The following is a 25,086-nucleotide window of genomic DNA, read 5'->3' on the forward strand; positions in this document are numbered from 1 at the left end:
GACACGCAGCAATGTTTCCCTTGGGGCATCCTCCCACCCAGCAGCCTGAGGAGGGACCCGCACGCTGCTTCCAGGCCCTCGGCCCTACTCGCGCCTTTACGCGCCACCGCCCTGGGCCATGACCGAGTCCCGCAGTTTCACAGCTTTAACTCCGCTATCCCGTGCGTGCGCCCCACCGCTCGGGACCGCCGCCGAGCCCCCTCGGCTGCTCGGGCTCTCCTAGCCACGCGCACGCCCTTTTGGGGCGGCGCCCCCCGAGCCACCCCGGAGCCACCCTCCGCCACGCCCAACGGCCAACGGCCAACGGCCAACGGCCCCGGCGCGGCCCCGCCCCGCGCTCTGCCGACCCCCGGGGCGCGCCGGGGGCGTGGCCTCCCGCCCCGCCCCGCCCCGCCCCGCCCCGCTCACAGGGGGCGGAAGTGCCGTCACAGGAAGTCTCGCTCCACTCCCCGAGCGGAGGAAGGACAGACCCCAAGATGGCGGCGGCGGAGGAGCGGCTCCTGTCGGAGGGGGAAGGCGGCGCCGTGGGCTCGGCGCGGCTCTCCCCGCCCCCGGTCCCGCAGCCCCAAGGGGCCCCGGCGCCCTTGGAGCAGCCGCCTCAGAGCAACACGCTCGTGGGGCTGCCCATCGTGGCCATCGAGAGCATCCTCGGCTTCCTGTCCTACGACGAGACGAGCCAGCTCCGCCTGGTAGGGGCTGGGGAGGGGAGGCGAGCGCGGGGCGCCTCCGCGGGCAGCCCGCCGGCCTCGGGGCGGAAAGGTGTCGGCCGGGCCGCCGTCCTCGCCGCGGAGGCGGCCGGGGGTCCTCTCTGCCTCCTGCCCAGCCCGCCCTCCGGCGCGGCGGCGCGGAGGGGGGTGCGGGTATGCCTCTACGTCTGTCTCGAGCAGGCTTTTGCTGCCTCGTTTCTCTCATTTCCTCATGCCCTGTAAAAATTAGAGGGCTGCTGGAGACTTGTTTCTCCTAGTGGCTGTTTATCCTGGGGGGCTAGTGTGTTGTGTCTCATCTATGTGTTTATTTTTACTTATAGACCTTAAGCCTACAGGTGTAGGAAATGAGACTGCTGCTGCAAGAACCATACCCTGTCTAGAAATAAATGTGGGGCAAAAGAGAAGACTTAAGAAATCCCTTGTCTGCCTGAAAGGCTGGCTATTTCTTCTAGATGTGCTGGTAGATCTAATAAAAGATATTACCTCCACCTACAAACTTTATAATGCCAAAAAAGGTCAAGTGTCAGAGATTTCGCTGAGGAGATCCAGTGTATATCAATCTTTGCGTGCCAGGAACCTCATGTAAACTGTGTCATAATATGATGAACTGTTCTCTTGCTGAATTTCTTATGAGCTCATAAATGGAGTAGTAGTGAGGGAATTAATACAAGGCTGGTGTAACCGTCAGTAAATTTGCGTGCACTGTGCTGTTTTTATTTTAAGAATGTAGATTAGTCTAAACTGGCTAATATTACAAGCGTATTTCTGCATGCCGGATCAGCAACCTCACGTTTAGCATCCTGACTCTAACTTCTTAAACTGAAACTGAAAGCTCTTCAGTCAGAAACCCTGTTCTTATTCATACTGTGCCAAGCACACTGATACTCAAATTCTAGCATGCTGCCAATCAGCTAATCTCAAAAGATGGGATTTTTTGTTTGTTTATTTGTTTCCTCTGTGAGAGTAGGTAGTAGACTTGTTGGGGAATAAAAACAGTACTGCTGTTTTGGACTGCAGCCTCTGCTTTGAAGATTTACAGTCTGAATGAGGGGAGAGGAAAGTACATGTACTGTTTGGATGCGCTTAGTGTTGTATGGCCTATATTACAACACTAGGCACTACCCTTTGCTGCAACTTTCCTGTTGCATTTTTTTTAAAATGATAATACCTGTGGAAACTTGCTAGTCAGTCAGTGAGTTTCCTGGGTTTTTGTTTGTTCTTTTTGTAAAGCTAAGTCTATGTTTGTAAACAATGCTTTGACAGCAGTGCAGTTCAGAATAGGAAAGATGGTGATTTAATGACTAAAGAGCTGTTTATACTCCTTAAAAAGAGAAACATCTATCTTTTGTAGCACGTCTGAGTTAAATTTCTGGAAAAAGACTGGCACTTTCAGAAGCTTCAGAAACAAGCCAGACCAGACTGGATAAATACAGACTTAGGCACACATGGAACAATACTGGATGCAAAATGAAGAAAATTGTACAACTGGTCTTTTCACATTTCTAATGTCTTACTCAGTGACAGCCAAGAAGCTTAATCTCTATCAAATCCCTTACTTACCTTTACATATCAGAAGGCATACTTTCTTCTCAAAAGTTTCTTAATAAATTTGTTAACCAGTGCTGATGTAAAGAACCACAGCCTTTCTAGTTTGACCTAGTCAAAAGTGTAACCCGTAACTGCTTGCACTTGATCACCTGAGTCTTTCAGGTGGCCATTCAAAACTAAAAATGTTCTTTTTTCTTTTCACTGAAGGCTCTGAACAGGAATTAGTAGGCTAGAGGTTTTGTTTAATTCTTTGTCAACAGTCTCTGGAGTTAAGGTAGCATTTAAAAGTAGTAATGCTTAGGTATAAGTTCATAGTTTTCAGATTTTTAAAGGCTACCATTAGACTTAGTGCGGAAGTATACAAGTGTCTCCTGAGATCTGTCTTGCACAAACAATCAGTAGATGCTTTTTCTCTTTGAAAATTGACTTGAGCTACTTAAGATGAATGAATACATCTGATACTGAGTAGTATTCTGGTAAAAACACATTGCAGGAGCAATTTAACTGAGTGACAGGAGTTAAATTGCTTAAATCTCGTGCACTTATTTAAAATGTGCTCAAAAGCAGCCTCATCATATGGAATGGCATGTTCCAAGGGGTTAAAGTGTCTTGGGGAAGGAAGAGGTGATCCAGGATCTCAATCAACCTAAACAAAGCTTAATCATATATTAGCACAAAATATGGCTTGCCTGAACTGATCACTTTCAGTGTACTCTCTGAATCCCAACACTGCAGGAATGTCCTAATCTCTTTCTGAGTCTCCCTAGTTGACTGATCTGTACAAAATCTTTGACTTGAACCAATACTGAAGCTAGACTGCCTGCAAGAAGACAGAGGAATTGGCTAGGTGGGAGGACATAAAACATTAGCAAGTTTTCAGATTAAAATAGAGATAGGAACTTGCGTTATACGGAGCATAATGAGAAGCATAATCTAAGGCTTAAGATCCATAAGTCTTTTTCTATCACTAAAGGATGAAGTAAAGAACGTTTCCTGCTTATGATTGCCGCAAGGCAAGACCATGGTCCCCTCCCTGCACAAAGAAGCACTTGCTATACTTCACTGAGCATAATGCCTTCTGCTATTCCTGATGTTACCGCATTTAAAAGCCTAAATGAAGCAGCTGACTGGTTAAGCAGAGAAGTAGATCTAAAGTAATGGAGACTAAACAAGTAGGTATTCAGAATACAATCATGTCTGAAATTATGCCTTAATGCAAATCTTGAGTTTTCAAACTTTTGTTCAAATAAAGTGAGTAAGAGGAAAGCAGTAGCATTGGACTCTCTGCCCTTTCAAATATTTGCTTCATCCACTTCTTCCAAAATATTGTCATAAGAGAAACACAGAAAAGGTGGAAAACCTCAAAGATTTCATCATTATGCGTGAATCTGTAACATTCTGGACAACCTACAGACTCGTAGGCTTTCTGATGAGGAAGCTAGCTCACCTTCCGGCTTTTGAAGGCTTCCTTTACTATGCCTTTTTTTTTTCTAATGTTTGTACAGTGGCACTGATTTTTTTTACTGTATTTTAGTGACTGTACAGCAGCTCTGAGTTAACTAATTTATGGGAAAGAAGGACAAGTAATTTGAGAAAAGCACATAATAAAAGATACAAATACTATGAATCTGAGACCATCTTTCAGTTTTTTCTATAGGAAACGTATTGTGAGTAAGTGAATGGCTCTACGTTTTCATTCATGCTTTGCCATTGTCCTGGAACAAGTAATTTGACTTATGTTTCTAACTCCCAGGCTATAAAATGGAGTTGAAACCGCATTCTGTAAAGTGCTTTAAATTCCACTTAAATAGTAGTATGTAACCGTTTTCTATTAAATATGCTGACATCTATGTTTAGGAGAGATACTCATAATTCTGAGACACAACATTTGAAAATGCTGAATAATGCTGATTCTAGTAAAGGATTCTGTTTAAATGTCAGTTTGGAACTTGGATACCATCTAATAGGTTGCAGTAGTGGCGATGTAAACTTTTGCCAGTTGTCTTAAAACAGTAGAACTTACGCTGTTTTAAAAATATTTTTAAAGATAGAGGTAACCAAGAGGATCAGAGCTGGATGCTTTCAGAGTGGGATAATAATGAAATCCTTATATTCTAGTTTCTTTTCACTCAGATAGGAGTCTGGAAATACACTTCCATTCAGGCTCTTACCACAGCACGGGCGATTAGACACAAATAATCCGTAACTGCCTCCATGTATTCTCTGAGGAGAACTTTGTCTTTGATTTGGACGCATGTAATAAATGTCTTAAATTCTGCAGTAAACTTGCACTTTTTTTCTCGAGACCATGAAAAAAGACTGATATCCTTTGGACAGCATGGTTTTAATCTTCCTGCAGTTTCAGTAAATCTGGATTTACAGGCACTTCTATTTTAAGGCTTCTTGCTGAAGTCATCAACGTTTTGTCACTGACTTATACCTCACCCCAGAAAGGCCTTACGAAATGTGGTCTGGGTGGCCTCTAACTACCAAAGAAAAAGAATATGTATTGAATCAAAATACCTCAATATATTTTACCTTCTGTTTTGATACTGGTCATCTGTTAGTGAATCTTGGAAGAAATAACACATCCTTGAGGAAGGGGAAGCTGGTAATCCTCTAGGAGACGGTGTCAGTTTAGTCTGTTTGCAAATGAAGTGGAAAATTTGTTCTTTTTTACAAACTTATACTATATAGTCACCATCATAACCAACTTCACTTGGTCTTGGAATAACTTTCTAACATAGGAATTTGAGCACAGTGTTCTAGTTGGACTTGACATTTGAGGAAACTTGGGCTCTCTTGGCTTTATGGCTACAATAAGAAAAGATTTGCAAAAACTGGCAAATATAAACATGAATACATTTAAACTTTTGATTTGCTTATGGTCCATTGAAATTGCTAGAATCAGAAACTGTCTTGGACTAATAACAAACGTTTTGAAGTGTGGAAATGCTACTTTGTGTATGAGTGCTGACTATGCAATCTTAAAACAAGTATGTTACTCTGGTAACTTGAGGTACCATATGGTTTTAAATTATGTCATCAGGAACCAGATGAGAATTAAGGGCTGATTGGTAAAATACATTGTAGACGAGCACTTTTGTTTTCTGGTGGTGCCTGTGGTCTGTTTAGCATTGGGTTCTAGATTGATTATTGGCACAAATATGGGTAGTGTCCAGAAATTGGAGTAAATAAGTCTTAACTTCTCTCAAACAGTTGCTGAGAAGCTTAACCAAATGAGTGAGATTAGAAAATCTAATATATAAAAACTTAGTGCAATTCATTTTATCCATTGAGGCCAGCTGCCTCTGATGTGGGAGGGCTTCAACACACTGGAAGGTACTTTCTGCCACTAGATGTCAGTATAAACATAATTATAATTGCTTTATTTTTACTGAATTTGCCCCTAGTGATGTATCTAGGATTGTTTTTCTCTTGTGCTGAATCATTGCATAGCTAACCATAGCCTTTGTGCAGGTACCAGTTCCTCGTTTAGAGATTCATTATCATTAGAACTGAAATAAGATGTTAAACTTTATACTCAAAAGCCGTATCAGATTTGGGCATCACTAATGCAGTTAATATCTTGAAAGAATTCTAACAAGTTCCCCCTTCTCATAACTGAAGGGCCAGCATTATTTTTTCTATACTGGAAATAATTTAACTGATTCTAGTGAATGGTGGGGGGGGGAAGTGTACTGAGATTCTGTAGCTAACCCTTCTCATCATTTATGTTAACAAGGAGGATCTACTACAAAGGACCAGACAGATTGACAGCAATTTTGCTTAACAGTCTGTTAAGACAGATCTGCTTGAAAAGGGTTATTGCTCGCTCATAGAAGTTATGCTGTGACTACAGAAAGACTCACAGAAAGTAGATCATCTTCAAGCAGTCACTTCCATATAAACAGAAAATAGTTGCAGACTTTTCAAGGAAAGATCAGCATCTTCTTCCTCAAGCTATAGAACTGAGTAGTGTATGGAGGAGAAGAAATGGTTGTTTAAAAAAAGAGTAAAGATCCTTTGGAAAGTGGGATCATATTGGGAGCAGTCTATAGTACAAAAAATAATAATTAAAAAGGACAGAGTTGGTGCACTAAGCTCTTGCCTCTTCAGAACCACTAACTGCAAGTGCTCTAACCTTTCTTACATACTGACTTTGTCTTGTCACTGGTTACTTTGTGAAGGTTTATCAGCTTTACCAGCTTCTGCAGCTATTAACAGCCTTTCTCCCTAAAGCTGTGCAAAAATTAAGTACAGGAAATAAAGGAGTCCATTACAGGAGAAAAGACTTTTTATAGGAAGTGTTATCTTATTTCCCTTGCATGTACTGTGTAAGTTTTTAATTCTTGTCTCCAAAAACATAAACCCTAAATGTTGAACTAAAATGATTATGATTTCTTGTTGGTGGGTTCTATTTTTGAGACTACAAAATATTAACCTTACTAGCATCACTCTGGAGGCCCTGCTAAAAGCCAGGCACAGGTGGTTGCAATTTCCATTAAAATCAGAGAGGAATTGAATCTGCTTACATATGGGTGGAATTCAGCCTACTGTCTTAGGCAGTGTCAGGAGATGAGTTTATGAATTTCACAGAACATAGCTGTTTCTTTTTGGAAGTTCCTGATCATTATTAGAGATGGTGATGTGTTAAGCTGAATTGCAATCTCTGCTCCTTGAAAAGAAGGAAAAACTGATCAAGTCTGGTTAAGATAACAGTAAATGTGACTTTTAGCTTTATTTGAGACTTAATTTATTCTTTTTACTTAAATACAGGTTTGTAAGCGAATGGACTTGGTTTGCCAGCGAATGTTAAATCAAGGATTCCTGAAAGTGGAAAGATACCACAACTTGTGTCAAAAACAAGTTAAAGCACAGCTTCCAAGGTACGTACCAATTAAAACTGTTAAACCTAAATCAGTTAGATTATTTTAAGCATAATACTGAAAAGGAATCTCTTGCTGGCTAACTCAGCTCATGTAGCCTGAAAATTTGAATCATATTTGTTTTAATTTCTTTTGTTTTCCAAAAGCACGTAAACCTAAGATCCAGTTACAAAATAATGATGTGGATGAATGTAATTTTAGTACACCAAGAGCTAGAATTTTGGAAAGTGTCTCTGGAATTTTAACCAGAGAAAAGAAAGATCCTGTATTACTCAACTCTTCTGGAATGGATACATACCATTCCTTTTTAAGACAGACTGCCTTCAATGATGACTTACCTATAGCTCTGCTTAAAATAGCAAGATGCTTCAGTGACAACGAATAAATGGAGGAAGAGGAGTGGGGGTTGACATGTGAGCGTTACTGGGAGCTAAAGGTTCATTCTAAAGCAATGTCTTTTCTCCCCCTTTCAGTGAGTAAATGCATCTCCTGCTGTCCCATCAGATTTCTCAGGGAGAAGAAACTAAATGCTATTAATGTTGATATCTGTTGTCACAAATGTTTAGATCTCTACTTAAAGTTAGTAGCAAGCAGTAATAAATTTAATTTGTCAGTTGTGTTGGAATACTAACTGTAGGAATATGGGGCCATAAAATATTTTTACAGATTCAGTGTCTACTGCTACTTAGTACTAAAAGCTTGTTTATGAATAGTGTCCTAAATTACATACAGAGTATATAGGTCACATGAAACTCGTAATAATTATTTAGGGAACAAATTTTGTCTAAGAAGGTATGCTGCACTGTTACTAGCTGGTTCTTATCTTTATCAACCTTTCCATAAAGACATAGCTAATTTAAGTGCTTACATTTTCAAACCTCAAAAGGCTTTTAACAATTAAATTGAGCGATTATTATAGTTTTATTTTGTTGACTCATTGTTAAATCTGTGTCACTTAATGGTCTGTCTCCTAGACGGGAGTCAGAAAGAAGAAATCATTCATTAGCTCGTCATGCAGACATCCTTGCTGCAGTAGAAACAAGACTCTCTCTGTTAAATATGACTTTCATGAAGTATGTGGATTCTAATCTCTGCTGCTTCATACCTGGAAAGGTAAAATGTGAACTATATTATGCAAATGTATATCTGTGTTTTTTTAAAAAACCATAACTTCAAGTAAATTTGTCCTAGCTAAAAAATGCATATAATCTGGAACTGTGTTTTGGATACTTACAAACACACAAGCCAAAACTCTGCTTTAAAAGGCAATGTGAAGTGAATGAACCAGACTATATCTAAGTATCAGTTTCTTAACTTGATTTCTGCTTCCCCTTTGAATCTCTTAATTTTGATGTTTGAATTGCAGAATATACATCCTTTTACAAGAAGCATAGAAGATATGTAGGTTTAAAGTCTGAATTGTAATTGTATAAAACAGCTGGAGGCCAGGTCATCGGAAGATAGTAGTTCAGACTATGTACAACACCAAGAATTCAGGAAGGAATTCCTGAATTATGTACCATAAGGAAGACTTTAAGCACCTTTCTTAGAGGTCTGAGTTAGATTAAGATATTTAGTATGTGGAAACACTATTTAGTATTAAAATGGTTTATTTTTGTACACTACATGAAATTAGTTTTAAACACAGATAAGCTCTGCTAATATTATTAGCAAAATTTACTGCTGAACAACCTGAGGTATTTGAGAATACTATGCCAATATAAAATAAAATTATCTAAGTGAGACGTATGTCACGGCAATCGACTGTAAAAACAGAGGTGTCTATAGGGTACTTGACATAGTCATAATCTGAGGAAGACTGGTACAACTCAGGTTTGAATCAAGTCTGTGAACATTAGCATAATGCTCTGTTCATGGATCTCTTTCATATAAGGTTTGGATATGTGGATAGTAATTCTTCGTGGGCATGTAACTGAATTGCCAGTGGGATAAACTGAGGGGATAGCTGTTGGATTTAGATGAATGGCAGACATTTCTCCCTTCAGTATAGAGTAGGGATAGGCTGCCAGCATGAAATGTAAGATTAAGAGTAACTTAATTTCTCTATTTTCTTTTGACTTTATATTTGCAATATTCCAGAAGTTCTTGATACTCGCATGCTGATGGAGTACTTAAAAGAAATGTTGTCTTAATTGCTTTTTTCAGGAGTGGAGGGAAGGCAGTAGTCAAGCTAGACCTTGGGTGTGCAGGAATTGGGCAAGTGAGCTTGCCAGCCATTTTCCTTGTGGGAACTGGGTCATAAGGAATTTATTTTCAGCTGTTACATCTGAATACAAACATTTTATTTTCCTCTTCATTTAGTATACTAGTTTGGTAGCACTGCTGCTCACAGCACAGTCATCAGTTCACAACTTTTTGGTCAAGCAAATTCCAGACACTGTATTTACTTACAGTTTATGGTTTCCCCTCACCTGCCCTGTTCCCCTCAGTAAACCTTCATTTGAATAAAGCTGCTACAGAAATTTCAGGACCTGAATTCATGTTAGAATATCTGAATCCTGATTTGAGTTTCAGCATACTGTGTAAGGGTTCCTGGTCAATAACAGAATGCTGCTGCAAGATTTTATGTTGATGATAGCAGGAAAATGCTTTGAGGATGTCATTTTTAAGAGGCTAAAACATCAAAAAAATTAGAGAAGAATTTTGTATGCTTGCTGGGTGATGAGACACTTTGGTCATCAGTCTAGCTCTTCCAACATTTTATATGACCTTCCTTTATTAAAATACAAGATGCAGTTGTATTGTCTTACCTACGATTTTTATTTCTTGAGGTCTTCATTTTTCAGTAGACTCTTCAGCCATTCTTAATTGTATACAAAAAAATTATCCATGTCAGTAGTTTCTATAGTAGGAGAGTAGCCACTCCTATTTTGTCCTGTTCAGATTGTAATTCGTAATTAGCGATTCATAATTAACTCTTATCTCTCCTGAACAAAGGACTTGTTTTTCAAGCCTCGTAGTAAGGTGCTTATATTCTTTGCCAGTTGTGGATTAATATTTTATAATTAATATATTTTAGACCTAATCTAGATTTGCAGTATTTTAGATATATGCAAGTGAACTCAGGTATTTTTGCAGCTCTTCAGACTGGCGTGATAATTCTTGCTGTTACATTCACATGTTACATCTGCCTCACGATTGGCTGGGGAGTGACTGCTCTGCAGATTTGGCTGCAGTGTGACTTCCAGTATCTTGTTTCAGGTTCTTCAAAAAGAAATATGTATGTCTACTGTGTATAGGTTATATAATACAGAATGCAAGTATGGATGTAGTAAAACAAATGTTCCTAATTAGTATCTCACACAGTGAGCAGTAGTTCGTGAGTTTGAAGAGAATTGCTGTGATATATCGAGTGAATGTTTTCTCTAATGTATGAAAAACTTTATTTCTGGTTCTACGAAATACAGCATTTCATTTCAAATAGCTGATAGAAAACTAGTGTGTGATATGCAAGAGTAATACTTGTGTAGTAAAAGCGCCTAAGTACATCATCACTATAGCTTCTGGAGTGATCTGAAATAATCTTCCCTTTATCAGAAGATGCTAATGTTTATTAAATATTCTAGGTAATCGATGAAATTTATCGTGTACTAAGGTATGTAAATTCCACAAGAGCTCCTCAGAGAGCCCATGAAGTTCTTCAAGAACTAAGGGACATTTCTTCCATGGCTATGGAATATTTTGATGAGAAGATTGTTCCAATACTGAAAAGAAAGCTGCCTGGGTCAGATGTATCAGGACGTCTCATAGGAGCTGCCCCAGGTATTAATTCCAACATAGTTAAGTTTTATTTATTTATTTTTCTTTAAAAACTCTTAGCACATCTTTTTAAAGTTCCCTCCTTTAAACATCAGCTTTATTACATACATATTGATGATACTTGTTTCTTAAGAATGTTAAATTAAATCTGTTTGTCTTGAAATTTAAGGAAGCTTTGTCCTACCCAAAGAATGGTCACTTGAATGTATGTTATAATTATGCATAGTGTGTATTCATTAAACAAACGCTTTTGTGCCACCAATGAATGAGACTTTATCATTGCACTTGGTTGAAATTTGGCACATGAGATGATAACTCAAGATGACTTTTATTTTTAGTACAGTCAGCAGATGAATTAGCTTAAGCTGTTGTAGTGCACAGAGAGTTATAACATACTTGGATGTGTGGTTTGGTTTTTTTTTTACTCTTTCCTGGGGCCCTAATTTATGCACTAACAAGCAAAATATTTGTGGGTAATATGGAAAAGGCAGTTAAAGTAACAGGCTATAAATAAACAAATTAGTTCTTTGTATAACCTGGCATTTTCTATAATTTAGGTGAACCAAAGTCTGAGGCGGTTGCCTCATATATAATGGCCCAAGCAAGAGGTTAGAAGAACTGTAGTGTTTTCCCTCTACAAAGCTTTTTTCCATACACTGTTGGAGAACCTTAGATTGTGAAATAAGCTCTCTGCAAGAATAACTTTACAAACAAACAAAAAGTTACAACTTAAGAAAAAATGAGGTCTACAGTAGGAGCTGCTTGATGTTTCTGATATGCCCTGTCCATCCATTTAGCTGTATTATTACTTTTTAATTATAGCCTCTTAATTATACGTCAGTTCCACTGAGTTTCTCAGGTAAGGAAGCGTTGCCCAAAACCATAGCTGATGTCAATCAACTTGTCAAGCCCAAGGCTTTATATGGCACAAAAATGCCTATCTTGTGTTGAGGGAAGAACATACTTATCTAACAGCAGCTCTTCAATGTTAGATAGCTTTAACTATGCTGGTATCTTAAAGTGATTGTTCAAGACTATTCTAGACTATTCTTTCTTCATAGTGCTTAAAAGTTGCATCCTACTTGCACCACATTACTGGAAGAATGAAATTTATGATTGAAAAAGTGAATGAAATCATACAGTAGCTATTTGCAGGAGCTTTGTTGAAAACAACATTTATAAGCTCAAACTCCATCATGATTTTAGGACCCAAAAAGCAAGAGACTGCAAAAAATCAGGGAAAGTAAATCTCTTCTTTCTAAATAATAAGTTAAACTGAAATACCTTGTCAAAGTCCAAAACACAAAATTACAGGGTTTCACCTGAGTACAGATATGACAGCAGAATTGTACAGTTAGATTGAAATGTATATTGAAATGTATTGCATTATATTTATATATTCTGTAATATGTCTTATTTATAGCCATGTTGGAGTTTTTTTGACTTAACATCTGTGACATTAAGTCTGGCTGGCCACATAATTTCTCCACATAACATTTGATATAGCAAAAGGGGGCTTACATGCAGAAAATGAATGATGAGCTGTTTTCCAGCCTACTGAAAATCTAGGTATTTTCAGTTAAACTAGTTGTGCCCTGAAATACCATATCTCTTGTTATACACTTAAATAACTATAACTCTGTTTACATGTTCACATAATTTGCAGCCAGTATTCAGATTCATGTCTGGGGAGTAGGGTAAGCAAGATATGAAAAGTGGGACGTAATTGCTGCTTTTGTCTTAAAGGTATAGAGAGTAAATCACTGTTTTCTCTGAAGTTCCAGGGCCTTCTGCAGCACTGACAACAATGCAGCTATTCTCCAAACAAAACCCTTCGAGACAGGAAGTCACCAAACTCCAGCAGCAAGTGAAGACAAACGGTGCGGGTGTGACAATGCTAAGGCGGGAAATCTCAGAGCTTCGCACCAAAGTGCAAGAACAACAGAAACAACTCCAAGACCAAGATCAGAAACTGCTAGAGCAAACCCAAATCATAGGTGAACAGAATGCCCGATTGGCTGAGCTTGAACGCAAACTGCGAGAGGTGATGGAGAGTGCAGTAGGAAATTCCTCAGGTTCTGGCTCAAATGAAGAATCTCCTAGAAAACGGAGGAAGGCAGCTGAATCCATAGACTGTCCTAGGAAATCGAAACGCCTTCGAAACAGAAAATAATGTGGGAGTAAAATCACACCTTCAGGAGGATACACTGCTTTAGTAGCCCAAGCAGATCCCTGCTTGTTTGGATACTGTGACTAGTTTCATGGTGTCACTTAGGCTACTGGCTCTTCAAAATGCCACTTAGACTTGAACAGTAATTTTCTTTCATTGAGACTTTTCCCCTGCTTTCTGTCTGGGTGGGCCTAATTCACAGGATCTTTAAGATTTGCAATAGATACATACTAACCTGACCTGCTCTATCATGTTTTGAAGGGTTAATCTTTTTTTCTGTGCAGATGTGTTTAAAGTAAACTTATTTGTGTTTATGCATATATTCACATAAAATCTTAAATAAATCCAGTCTTAACTGACTAGAAAGTTAAGCTTACAAACGGATGTCCTGTTCACTTGAAGAAAAGACCCACTTTTTAAATCTTGTTTTAGAGAACTTGACCTTTTTTGTTACAAGTGACCTTGTCTGGAATGTCTGAAAAGCAGTTAATACTTTTCTGGGATCTATGTAGTGAGTAAAACTGACTTCTTAAGCTATGGTATTGGCTATATATTTTTGTAAACTTACAAGGAAGGGCCTTCTGTCCAGTCTTTACATGCACACGCCCTAGTTCTAGGTCTTGGGAGCCATATTCTACGTTTGCATGGATAGGTGCATGTACTGCTTAGCCTGCGAAAAGCACTTGCCTGAAGTTGTTCTTAACTCTGGAAGAGAGTAGAGACCTATAAAGCAAATCTTTATTCTTCAGCCATAACTTAGCATCTGCTTTCAGCACAACTGCTTTCTTACAATGAGGTGGTCTTACGAGGCTAGTGCAGGAGAGTTTGAAGCCAGGCTATCTGCCACTTTCGCAGCCTGTAAATTGCAGGTTCTGTTAGCCAAAGCTTGAGAATTGAGAAGCTGCCTATGCACCACTTTGATTCATAGGCCAACATCAATTAAAATTAGACAAACTGTCCCTACAATAACCAAGCTCATCGGGACACCATTTGAATTAAATGCTGTTTTATGGAAAAACTTAAACTATTTTGTGTGTATGTGTTGGGGGGGATGTGTGGAGATTTCTCTGTAATACTGATGACAATATTCTAGCTTTCCTTATCCTAAAAGGTAAATCACATCAGACGAAGCTTTAATTTCTTTTGCACTTCTGTTTTGAGCTTGTAACTGGAAAAGCATGTCTTGCACTGTTCAGTCTTTCTGGTCACTTTAACAACCTCAGAGTTGTGTACAGTGATTTTTTTCCCCCGTCTGTATATTTTTGGAACCTTATACAAATACCATTGTCCTTGTTTTAATGTACTAAACTATGTAGCTTTATCATTTGACTTATGTTTCCTTTTTTTAATCAGATGCTGCTTTGGGTTTAGGTGGTACTGAATTCAATTTTGTGTGGCACTAAACACACAAATGCTGCAGTTGTAGCTGTTTAAAATACTGATAATATTACAGTGGGTTAAAGTGCAAATTTCTCATGTTTTGTGTAGCTGTCAGCATAAAATAGTGGTTGTATTTGTCACCAAATACATCAGGAATTACCTGGTCAAATGTTCTAGAATCGTATGAGAACTGACATTTTTCCTGAAACCTAAAGCTTCAAGTTTTACTTTAAAAATATCATAATTAGTTCATATCAGAAACAACACTGCAAAGTACCATTGCAAATGTCTAATTTTTGGCAGACACTTAATTCTGAAATAAACTTGTTTGTTAGTTTGAGGCTTTTAAAAAGGTATGTTTCTTTTTAAGCAAAGCATCGAGCAAATGATTAAAGGTTATCGGGGGGGAAAGTTAAACTGCTAAAGGACCGTATGCTCTTACTGGTCTTCCACAGCTCATATTTTTTTTACTGTCATACAGACCTCTTGAATATAGATATCAGCTGTTTGGTTAAAATACCTGCAGGTGCCTTCATCTTTTTAAAAAATAACTTTGAGTGATTCTAAGTGTTAGCATGATAGCTGTAATTCACTTGTACCAAATGATACACATTTGTATCATTTAATGGGCTTATTACTTTACCAGATACTTGTGGTTAAATACTTCTAAATGAGTAAAAACCTGTCAAGTGTGTTTATTGAAAAGTTTTATTCATCTCTAGAATCTTTCACTTTAGTTTTTTATTAATTTCTAGAAGATGCAAGCAAATTTCCCTCTCTCCAGCATACAAATAGTTTTTAGGTTAATTAGGAGTAGCATGTATTTACGTTGGTGAATCTCTAGCTATGTGTACACTGAGATGGAGAGAAGAATAGCCTATTGTGATAGGAAATGTTCTCTGTGAACAGTGCCAACTTGGAATCTTCAACTTGAGGAAGCAGTATGTGCTGCAAGTCAGCAGGTGCATCCTGACCATCTGCGTGCTGCCAAGTGCAGTAAAATTGAACCAGGCCCATCAAACTTAATGGGGGGGGGGAGGGCTACAAGCTTTGAGAAGAGCCAAGTATACAACAGAGCTACGTGACTTCCTGGGGAGAGAGGGAGGAAAATGGGAGGGGTCAGCATTTATCAGCTGTCCCTGGAAGGGCTTTCGGACAAGAGTATGTGTCAGTGGTACAGAACGTAGAAAACGGAATGAACTAATAGTTTTGAGAAAACAGCTGCAATGTTAATTTTTGACATCATACTGTCCCTAAAATGCAAGGATGCATTGTGCTATTTATAAACAAGTTGATGAACAGGCTGAAGTAAAGCTAAATCAATTCTCAATTTATGAACTTCTATGCAAGATTACATTGCTAAGTATACTAACGCTGAAAAGCACAGTGTAAGATTAGCCTGGTAATGAGCCTTAAACTAGTGAGACTAAGATGTAGCTTATAAAGTTATACCAAAAACGATTGTAAACAGCTATCACTCAGTATTGTTCAGTTTTTGTACGTGTATCAAGGGCTAAAACTAAACAGCTCAGAGCTAAAAGAGAAAGTGATAGTACAGATAGATACTGTCTTCTGTAGTTAGTATCTTACATAGCTTAAAACTGTTTCTTACTCTAACACTAGCGTTAATTCTTTTGTAGCTTTGCTTTACTAAAAACAGCAGCTTTCTTCACTAACTGATTTTTGCTTCATAGTAGGCTCTGAAGCTTTTTTTCAGAAGTCTGTGTAAATATCAGAAGTGTATAGTGTATCTAATGAATATGGTGAAAATGGTATCAAGACACTAAATGTTGCACAGGGGTACTTTTTTGAGGGCAAAGCTGTTCACAATCATCTCTCACTCCCTAAATTCAACAACTTGTGATTTTTGTATGAGTGCATGTAAATGCAGTACGCAAGCACCTTCTGAACCAGTGCTAACAGAATGCAATCGGTCAAAACCTTGCAGTGAGAAAGACAACCTGCTTAACGAGAGAAATTTCTCAGATTGAAGGACTGATAGAAACTAATGGTAGACTTAAATATCTGATATTCTCAGCATAGCACATTAACAACTTAGTATAAGTTCACTTACGTTATGAGAAAGTCTTCACATAATTTCTTAACATAAAAGGTAAGACTATTGGACGGAACCTTAGCTGGCCTTGCTGAGATCTTCTAATGGTTAACTATAGGTGAGCACTAAGATTGCTTAAGGTATTCCCAGCACCAAAGGCCTCTTGAAAATAGGATGGTTTAAGATTTAGTCATACCTGTTTTCAGATAGGGAGAAAATTACGTAATTCCTTGGTGCTCCTGCTGGTTTTAAGAAAGTAATTGACAATTTACAGTGATAGATTATTCTTAGATTCAGCAATAAATTGTTTGGAGTATTTTATGGTAATATGCCTGCGAGTCATGCACAGTTCTGGTACTCTGCAGTTCCATTCCTGTACTACTTTGCACTGTACCTGGACCAGCTCATTTGTCAACGTGCTCTCTGTTCTTCCAAGAGATTCAGCTCTTCCAAGAGCTAGCTGGGCTTCACTTTCCTGGTTAAACAGCGATGTACTGCCAGCTCTGGTTTACGTGCAACTGAATGCTCTAGGATTCGTGTCCTAGCCTTGTGCCAGCTGAAGTCATACTGAGGTCCTAGATCTACCTGTCTTCTGAAGGGAAAATGTCAGATAAAAAAATGTTAGCTTACTGAAGACCCGATAAATCTGGATTTGTTATATGAGCTGCTTAAGCCATGAAGACTCAATGATTAAATAGGAACAACAAACTTATCTGCACTTCATGGAATTCTCTTAACCTTGGGCAATTCTGCTTCCCTGAACATTCCCACTTCATATTTTCTCATTTTTTTAAGTCGTCTTTGTCTGATATGGCATGTTTAGTTTATAAATCTAGGATCTTTAATTACCATACTGAAACTTGTGAATGTTCACAAACATGCACATTGGCAGTGCAGGAAACTGTCTCTGTCTACTGAACTCTGGTCTTACGCCTCTCCAGTGCTCCTAGTGATCAGCTGCAACCTTTCTTAGCAGTAGCTGCATTCACTCTTTTGGCAAGATCACACCAATGGATGAGAAGGTCTTTGGTGGAGTGATGGACAGCAGTGCTAATATTTGAACTACAACAAGAGGGGAACATATTTGGAAACATAATGTAGTGTTTAGAGTGCAGCTGAGTGAAACATTTTCAGACCGCTTCTGCACTGCTACTGGAAAAAAAAAAAACAAAAAAAAAAAAAACAAAAATTCCTGATTTATTGTGAAACAGTCACTGAGCAACAAGTAAAACTGAAGATCCCTTGCAAGGAGAAAATGCCTTGATGAAATCTAAACTTTTTTTTTTTTTTTTAACCTCTATGTGAGGTAATATTTGAAATCCCATGCTGTACCTGTCCTCAAAAAGTACAAAATTCAAATTGTGTGACTAAGCAGGGAAAAACTGTGAGTAGTTTCCATTTATTCTCTACCTGCTCTTTTTTTTACTACTAATCCCCTCCTAATATGCATACATGAAAAAATGCATGTAAACAAATATTACCAAATTGTTACGTTTTATAGTTCCTGTGCTTTGTCCATTACTTCAGATTGTAACATTTTCAAGGTGGGGATTGTATTTCCTTTGTGTTTGCACAATTGCACATGGGGCTTTTGGCAACTGGTACATATAAGCCTTTATTATTGGTGGTTATTATTAATAAATTTTAAGTGGTTTATGACCCTTGCGATATTTGTATTACATGAATTTAATAGATAAGATCTAACTTTATGATAACTTTTTATAGTGTTTTTAACACTATTATTGATAATTTTTCATTTGAGTAGCTTTACAGACAAATAACATCCCAAGCATTCAAGCATAATCTTTGTAGCTGAAATGCCCGCAGGAAATATTGTATGAAAACAGGAGCAGGAAAAGCTTGAATTTAGTACTTAGAGAGATTGTCAAGTTCTTAAAATATCTTGTATAAGAAGTGAAGAAAACAGACCTTGGTGTAGGAATTTTGAATAGTAGTCAAGTATCTTTAGGCAGCCTACAGAAATTAGTATTTTGGCCAAATGACAGCTAATCCTTAGAGCCACATCGTTTACTTTTGGGAGGGAAAAAAGTATTTTTAAAAGAGGCGCTATATCCAGTTGCTGTAACGCGCTATTTCCATTTTCAGTCTTCCTCCCTCAGAACGTGAGTCGCGAGAGGCCACACTGTCTGCCCGTGTTTCTCTGATGGCTTTTGATGGTGATGTCTATGTGACGGACAAGGGGTGGAAATCTCGCAGTTAAATGCCCACAGACTCCATTAAAGTGAGCAGCCGGGTGGAAGAGCGGGCTCCAGTGGGTATTTTCACTGAGGAAAAGGTGGGCAGGACTCGAGCGCGGAAGATCCTGGCCTGCCAGGACACCGCTCGTGGGACGCGCAGCTCTTCCCAGCCGGAAAGCTGCCAGAGCTGGGTGGAGGAGGACAGGAAATGTGGCTGTGGAAGTAGTTCAGGTGAAATTTAATTTGTAAGACTTCGTTAGTCCTACGAATCAGTCTGTGAGGGCAGTCTGTGCTCTCCCGTCCGCCACCCTGCATTACGGGATCAGGACCGTCTGCGCTCACCTTGACTCCGCTGGCCGTTCAAGGCCGCAGCGAGGTTCTCGCCGTTTGACTCAAACGGCTTTAAAATGACCCGGCCGCTCGCGGCTGACACGTCAGCCTTGCGCCCGGCCCCCGCCAACGCCTCACGGGCCCCCCGGGGGCGGCCGCAGCGCCCAACCGCCGCCAACGGCCGCCGCCGCTCGCGCGAGGGGACAGATCAAGGCGGGCCGAACCGGGCAGCACCGGGGTGGGGGGGGGAGGGGGGAGGGGGCGGGGCAGGCCGCCGCCGTGACAGCCCGAGCAGCCAATCGGGTGCGGCTGCGCGGGGGGGGGGGGGGGGGGGGGGCGGGAGGCCCGAGGCGCCGCGCCGCGCCCCGCCCCGCGGTCTCTATAAGCGGCGGGCGGCGGGGGCGCGGCGGGTGCTGGCGCGCGCCTGCTCGGGCGGGGTGGGGGCAGCCGGGCCGAGCCGAGCCGAGCCGGTCGAGGCGCCGCACCGCCGCCGGGATGGGCAACACCGTGGCTCGGGAGGACTTCGAATGGGTCTACACGGACCAGCCGCACGCCGACCGCCGCAGGGAGATCCTGGGTGAGGCGGCGCCGGGGGAGGGGGATCCCCGCAAAATGGCTGCCGGGGCCGCGGGGAGGGAGCCGGCGCGGGCGCAGTGGCGGCGCGCCCGGCCCCGGCCCTGAGCGGCGTCCGCTAGGGCCGGCGGCGCGGCGCGGAGCGGGCGGCGGCGGCTGCGCGCCGAGACGCGGCCCCGGGGGCGAAGGCGCCGCGGGAGGAGCCGGCGGGGGGAGAAGGGCGGCGGCGGCGGCGGGCGGGCCGCGCAGCGGCAGCGGCGGCTGTGCGCGGCGGGGCCGGGGGCCGCTTCCTTCGCCCGCGGCCGTCGCCGGGTGCGGGTCGCGCACGGCGCTCGCCCGGGCGCCCGGCTGCGGGCGGGGAGCCGCGTGCCCGGGCCGCACCGCCGAAACGCGCCTGAGGCCGCTTGGGCCGCCGCGCTGCCTGGCGGCTTCTCGGTTCCTTCCCTCCGCGCGTGGGCTGGCAGGGGGTAGGGGCTCGTCGTTAGCAGCGTCTAGCTGCTGAGCAACGTAAAGAAAAAACGCTAAAAGGTTTTAATTGTTAATGAACCCTTTGGAGTGGTAAATGGTGCTGCAAGCGGAAAGGCAGGGCATTCTCATTGCCCTTGTAAATAAGCCCTGATGGGGAGGTAAAGAGGTGACTGGATACACTTTCTTAATCTAATCAAAATACTCGACTGTGTGGAGCGCTAATTGATTTTTTTCCATCTAATTAATTCCTTTGTTTGATTATCTTTCCCATATAGCTAAACACCCAGAGATAAAAGCATTGATGAAGCCGGACAGCAATTTGATCTGGGTTGTTGTGCTGATGGTTCTTGCGCAGTTGACTGCATTTTATCTGGTGAAAGATCTGGACTGGAAATGGGTCATCTTCTGGGCATATGTTTTTGGAAGCTGTATTAGCCACTCCATGACTTTAGCTATTCATGAGATCTCCCACAATAGTGCCTTTGGCAACAAGAAAGCAATGTGGAATCGGTGGTTTGGAATATTTGCCAACCTCCCTCTTGGTATCCCATACTCCATATCCTTCAAGAGATACCACATGGATCACCATCGTTATTTAGGAGGTGATGGAATTGATGTGGATATTCCTACCAACTTTGAAGGCTGGTTTTTCTGCACTCGTTTTAGGAAGTTCATGTGGATTGTTCTTCAGCCTCTCTTCTATGCGATTAGACCTCTCTGCATCAACCCCAAACCAATCACTCGCCTGGAAATCATCAACCTGTTGGCTCAGCTTTCTTTTGATGTCATGATATACTACTTATGGGGAGTCAAATCAGTTTGTTACATGCTTGCAGGTTCAGTGCTTGGACTTGGGTTACACCCGATTTCGGGACACTTCATAGCTGAACATTACATGTTTTTAAAGGGACATGAGACTTACTCCTATTATGGGCCACTTAACTTGCTCACTTTTAATGTTGGCTATCACAATGAACACCATGACTTTCCCAATATTCCTGGCAAGAGCCTTCCACTGGTAAGTTTACTTTTCTTAAGCTAAGCCCTACTCTAACTTGAAAAACTGGTAGAATACTGTTAGTAAGCCCTCAAAAGTTAGACTGAAGTTAGACATTTTCATGCTTTTTAATAGTAAGTTGAATAATGAAGGAGGAATTACTTACTGCTTTAGAAGTACCCTGAATAGACTTACAAACATGCTTCCTGTGGTAGCCTCTCCCATAATGGGAAATGGGAGGAAACACAGGATTATACCCCTTTTTTTGCACTAGATTCTAGTTCTAATTACAACTAGTCTTCAGGTTTTTTCCAGTTTGGACATATGTATGGAACTAGTTAACTTGCAGACTACCTGCAGAGGTTTGTTAGCTCCCTCTGTTCTTGAAATATTAAGTAAAATACAGTAACACATGCTTATCCTTTAGTTTCTTTTATCACTGATGCATGCTCATTTTCCCCACCAGAGAATGTAGTCTTGAATAAAAGAAGGTTTGAGGTATGCTGATATTTGCTGTACTATTGACAAATGCTTTCTATTCTGTAACAGCTCAGTTTCCTCTACTGAGGATCTTTGAACTCTAAACAAGTATCAGCTGTACTAGATTGACACAAAGCTTTGAAAATAAGACTTAGACATGCCATATCTGCTTAAGTTGAAAAAATTTCTGTTACTGCCTTCTTGCCACTATCTTTTCCCAATTTCTTGTAATCAGCAGTTCAGTTCTTGAATACATGTTTCCCAGTTCGAGTATGAGAGCACAGGCTTCCAGAGTAAACCTAAAACTTGCCTTCAGTGAAAAGTATTTTTCAATACACAGTAAATTGTCAGTTTGACGGTCAAAGGGTTGGTCTTGTAGCTTTGTTACTGGTGAGACCTGGTCAGCTTCCCCTTTCAATGTACTCTAAACTTAATTTGTCACACTTACACAATCAGTGGTGGAAGGGTGGAAGAAATTCTTCCTCACACCAGCATTTCCTTGGCAGGGCAGTCAAATCCTGTAATTCATTTGTAGAGACTTTGGGGTAGGTTATGGGGGATGTCTTATTCATGGACTTTGGCTTTCAAGTGCAGCTGAAGTTGTTTGAATCTACCTTTGATACCTAGAACTGTGCTAGTAAACCTGGCTTTCACTTCACGTCCCTACTTAAATCCTCAGTAGAGATTTTTTTTTTTTAATTTAAAGTATTTAATTGCAGAGATTAAAAAATAGCTCTGGAGGGCTGTCAATCTACAGCTTTGATAAGAAAACAAAGCCTTCCTTTAGAACAGTGTAGTTAATTTGATTGGACTGGACTCTGCTATGCTGTATGTTAAAGATCACTGAAGTACTGAACGCTTGATTCCAGCTGGGATACTGGTCAGATGAAAATACCATTGAAAGGGAGTATACTAACTGGATGTAGAACATCTTAGGTGTGATGACAGGAGCCAAAATTGTCTTTATCTCTTAACCAAGCAAGTATCTGGATTATTTAGCAAAACTGTTGCTTATACAGATTTGTTCTGTTGAGATGATTTCCCCCTCCCCTCCCCGCAAGACTTTGAATGTTTAAATATCACCAATACTGACATCTGAGGGAAATTCCAGTGCTCTTTGTTTAAGAAAATATGGTATAGTCAGACTGCACATCTAAGAGTGAAGTCATTGCAAGCTGTTTACATTCATTCTTTAGTGCTTATCCTCAGAAATTAGTTGTTTTCTCTGAGTGCTGAAGTTTGAAATGCATGTAAAAATGGATGTTAAAAGTGGCTCTAAATTTTACATTTCTAATTATACTTTTACAGATATGACTTAGCTCTGAATTCACTCTAGCTTCCACTAGCAATCCAAATCACGTGCTTGCTTTCTGAGTTTGTGAGCTATGTCATTCTGAGTAGCAGTGTGTGGACTTCAGGGATCTAGCAGAGTTGTAGGCAGTTACTCAGTAAAACTCATGTGAGGCTTGGAAGCTGTAGGAACTAAGAAGTTTTTTCCTCAAAGAAATTTTCACACTGTAGTACCAGTAGAAGTGTGTGTTTTTTTTTTTTTTTTTTTAATGGAACTTTTAGTGCTCCATGTTAAGATGCAGGTTGAGGCTTGCAGAAGTTGTAGTAGGAACTAAAATAGTAAATGAACCTCCTCTCTCTCTTTAGGTGAAGAAAATAGCAGCTGAATACTATGACAACCTGCCACAGTATAACTCTTGGATAAGAGTGCTTTATGACTTCGTGATGGATGATACAATCAGCCCATATTCACGCATGAAAAGGCAATTAAAAGGTGAAGTGAAACAAGATTAAACTTCCAGCAACCAAAAACCTTTGAAATGTCCGCTTCCTTTAAAGCGGCTGGTACAAAGTCTCTTGTTAAAGATGTTCACCTATACCTGGAATTAAGATCTACAGCAACATAGCAATGCATCCTTAAGGACTTGGCAACAAAGTAGACTACAACCAGCTGTAACATTCCTAGCAGTCTTCAGATTCATTGTATTAACAGATATATGTTTGCCTAAGGATCAGTGTTATATACATAATATTAAATCACTTTGTTACAGGATTGTTTGGCAGGTGTTAAGTCTGAAAAAGTTTGACTCTTTAAAATAGTAAAAAGTTCTCAGTGTAGTACACTGCCCACAAACATGCTGTTATTTAATAACTGTGGTGTTAAATAATGTACTTAACCTGTTAATTCTAAACTAATTTGATTTGTTAACTTAAGTCTTCTGTTAAAGTTGCTTTCTAATTCAAGGGTGGGAGAACAAAACTTTGCACAGAAATATTTCAAACTGCCTTCTTTAAAATGTGGTATGTTGCTTAAAGCATTACTTGAATATGTTCCACCTGTGCTACTGAAAGTACCTTAAAGGAGCAATCCATCACTTAGAAAACTGGCATATTCTAGATGGTTTGTGTGACTCTGTAAAAGGGTAGGAAATTCAGAGGCATCTTTAACTTTGTGGGTCCCCACCTACTTCCTCAGCTGCATGTGCTAGCATACAGCTCTGCAGCAACTAGTACTTAGAATTGTATTGTGTAAGCCCACTAAGCAACTTACTGTTACTCATTAGGATTTTGCATAGTGGAAAAAATCTTGTTGCTAAGCTTTGAGGTTTCTTGTGATCTGCAAAGAAAAATGAGTAGGCTTGTCCTAGTTGGTTCTACTGTTACCATGACTTCAAATGAACTCAAATAGTTGCTGCTTTTTTGGAAATTTGGTTTGTGTGGGAAAACTTAATCAACTGAAGCAGATACTATTCTGGTAAAACTAGCTGCCAACAGTTGTAGCTAGCATTGTTTAGGCATGTCAGTCATTCGTGCATGCAGAATGGTGTTGCTAAATGATCTTGTTAAATTTTTTTAAATGTACAGTACTCTACATAAACATTGGTCTTGTATATTAGTAAGTGGCAAGAGCAAAGCTGTGATACCACTGAATTTCCTGTTAAAGCAGTCCTTATATTGGAACAAAATGGAAAGACTTGCTGAGCTCTGAAGAATCTGTGCATATGTTAGCCCGGTATTCTTGCTCTCTGTTAGCCAATACATTGGCTTTAAGCTATCAGACTAGTACAACTCCCCCTTAAATATTAAACTGATTCTGTGGCATGTTCTTCACGCTCCTAAGAGATGGAGTCTGAAGGAACAACTGTTACCTGCGATACTGCTCTACTGTAACTTAATTTTTTAGATGCTTAACTCTTGTATTTCTTCACGTCTTAGAAGCTGAGTGCCAGAGAATGTGTTACGACATCCTAGCCTTTGCTTGATTGCAGTTCTGTCTTTAATGTGCTGCTGGGGCTCTTTGTTTAAAGCCTGGGCCCTTATCTGTAGCTAAGCAATAGAAATGGTATATAGTCTCATTATGAAAGTGTCAGCCAATCACTTCATTATTATGCCAGTGACATGGTAGCTAGCCAGCATATATTGTTCAGGGGAGATGTAATGTCAAAATACACTTTACCCAGTATTTTTAAAATCTAATTAAAAGCAAAGATTAAAAAGTAA

At 40.4% G+C, this 25,086-nt stretch overlaps 2 protein-coding genes across 2 annotated transcripts; both read left to right on the plus strand.

Moving 5' to 3' along the window:
- The first annotated feature begins 461 nt into the window (after positions 1–461).
- FBXO28 (F-box protein 28) lies at positions 462–14,415 on the plus strand. The gene is made up of 5 exons (XM_062571583.1): positions 462–689; positions 7,035–7,144; positions 8,119–8,257; positions 10,732–10,927; positions 12,703–14,415. The coding sequence occupies exons 1-5, from the start codon at positions 477–479 to the stop codon at positions 13,095–13,097; spliced, it is 1,053 nt and encodes a 350-aa protein (XP_062427567.1). The 5' UTR covers positions 462–476; the 3' UTR covers positions 13,098–14,415.
- Positions 14,416–19,486: 5,071 nt separating this feature from the next.
- DEGS1 (delta 4-desaturase, sphingolipid 1) lies at positions 19,487–25,086 on the plus strand. The gene is made up of 3 exons (XM_062571584.1): positions 19,487–19,635; positions 20,375–21,117; positions 23,233–25,086. The coding sequence occupies exons 1-3, from the start codon at positions 19,554–19,556 to the stop codon at positions 23,377–23,379; spliced, it is 972 nt and encodes a 323-aa protein (XP_062427568.1). The 5' UTR covers positions 19,487–19,553; the 3' UTR covers positions 23,380–25,086.

The sequence above is a fragment of the Rhea pennata genome, chromosome 3, assembly GCF_028389875.1.
Source record: "Rhea pennata isolate bPtePen1 chromosome 3, bPtePen1.pri, whole genome shotgun sequence".
NCBI classification, from domain to species: Eukaryota; Metazoa; Chordata; class Aves; order Rheiformes; family Rheidae; genus Rhea; species Rhea pennata.

What these genes read in the sequence shown, in the direction of transcription:
- FBXO28 (XM_062571583.1), top strand. Translation starts at nt 477, where the DNA reads ATGGCGGCGGCGGAGGAGCGGCTCCTGTCGGAGGGGGAAGGCGGCGCC. An exon ending in GCTGCTTCATACCTGGAAAG is followed by an intron (nt 8,258 to 10,731) that starts GTAAAATGTGAA and finishes TAAATATTCTAG; the next exon opens with GTAATCGATGAAATTTATCG. An exon ending in TCTCATAGGAGCTGCCCCAG is followed by an intron (nt 10,928 to 12,702) that starts GTATTAATTCCA and finishes TTTTCTCTGAAG; the next exon opens with TTCCAGGGCCTTCTGCAGCA.
- DEGS1 (XM_062571584.1), top strand. Translation starts at nt 19,554, where the DNA reads ATGGGCAACACCGTGGCTCGGGAGGACTTCGAATGGGTCTACACGGAC. An exon ending in CCGCCGCAGGGAGATCCTGG is followed by an intron (nt 19,636 to 20,374) that starts GTGAGGCGGCGC and finishes TTTCCCATATAG; the next exon opens with CTAAACACCCAGAGATAAAA. An exon ending in CTGGCAAGAGCCTTCCACTG is followed by an intron (nt 21,118 to 23,232) that starts GTAAGTTTACTT and finishes CTCTCTCTTTAG; the next exon opens with GTGAAGAAAATAGCAGCTGA.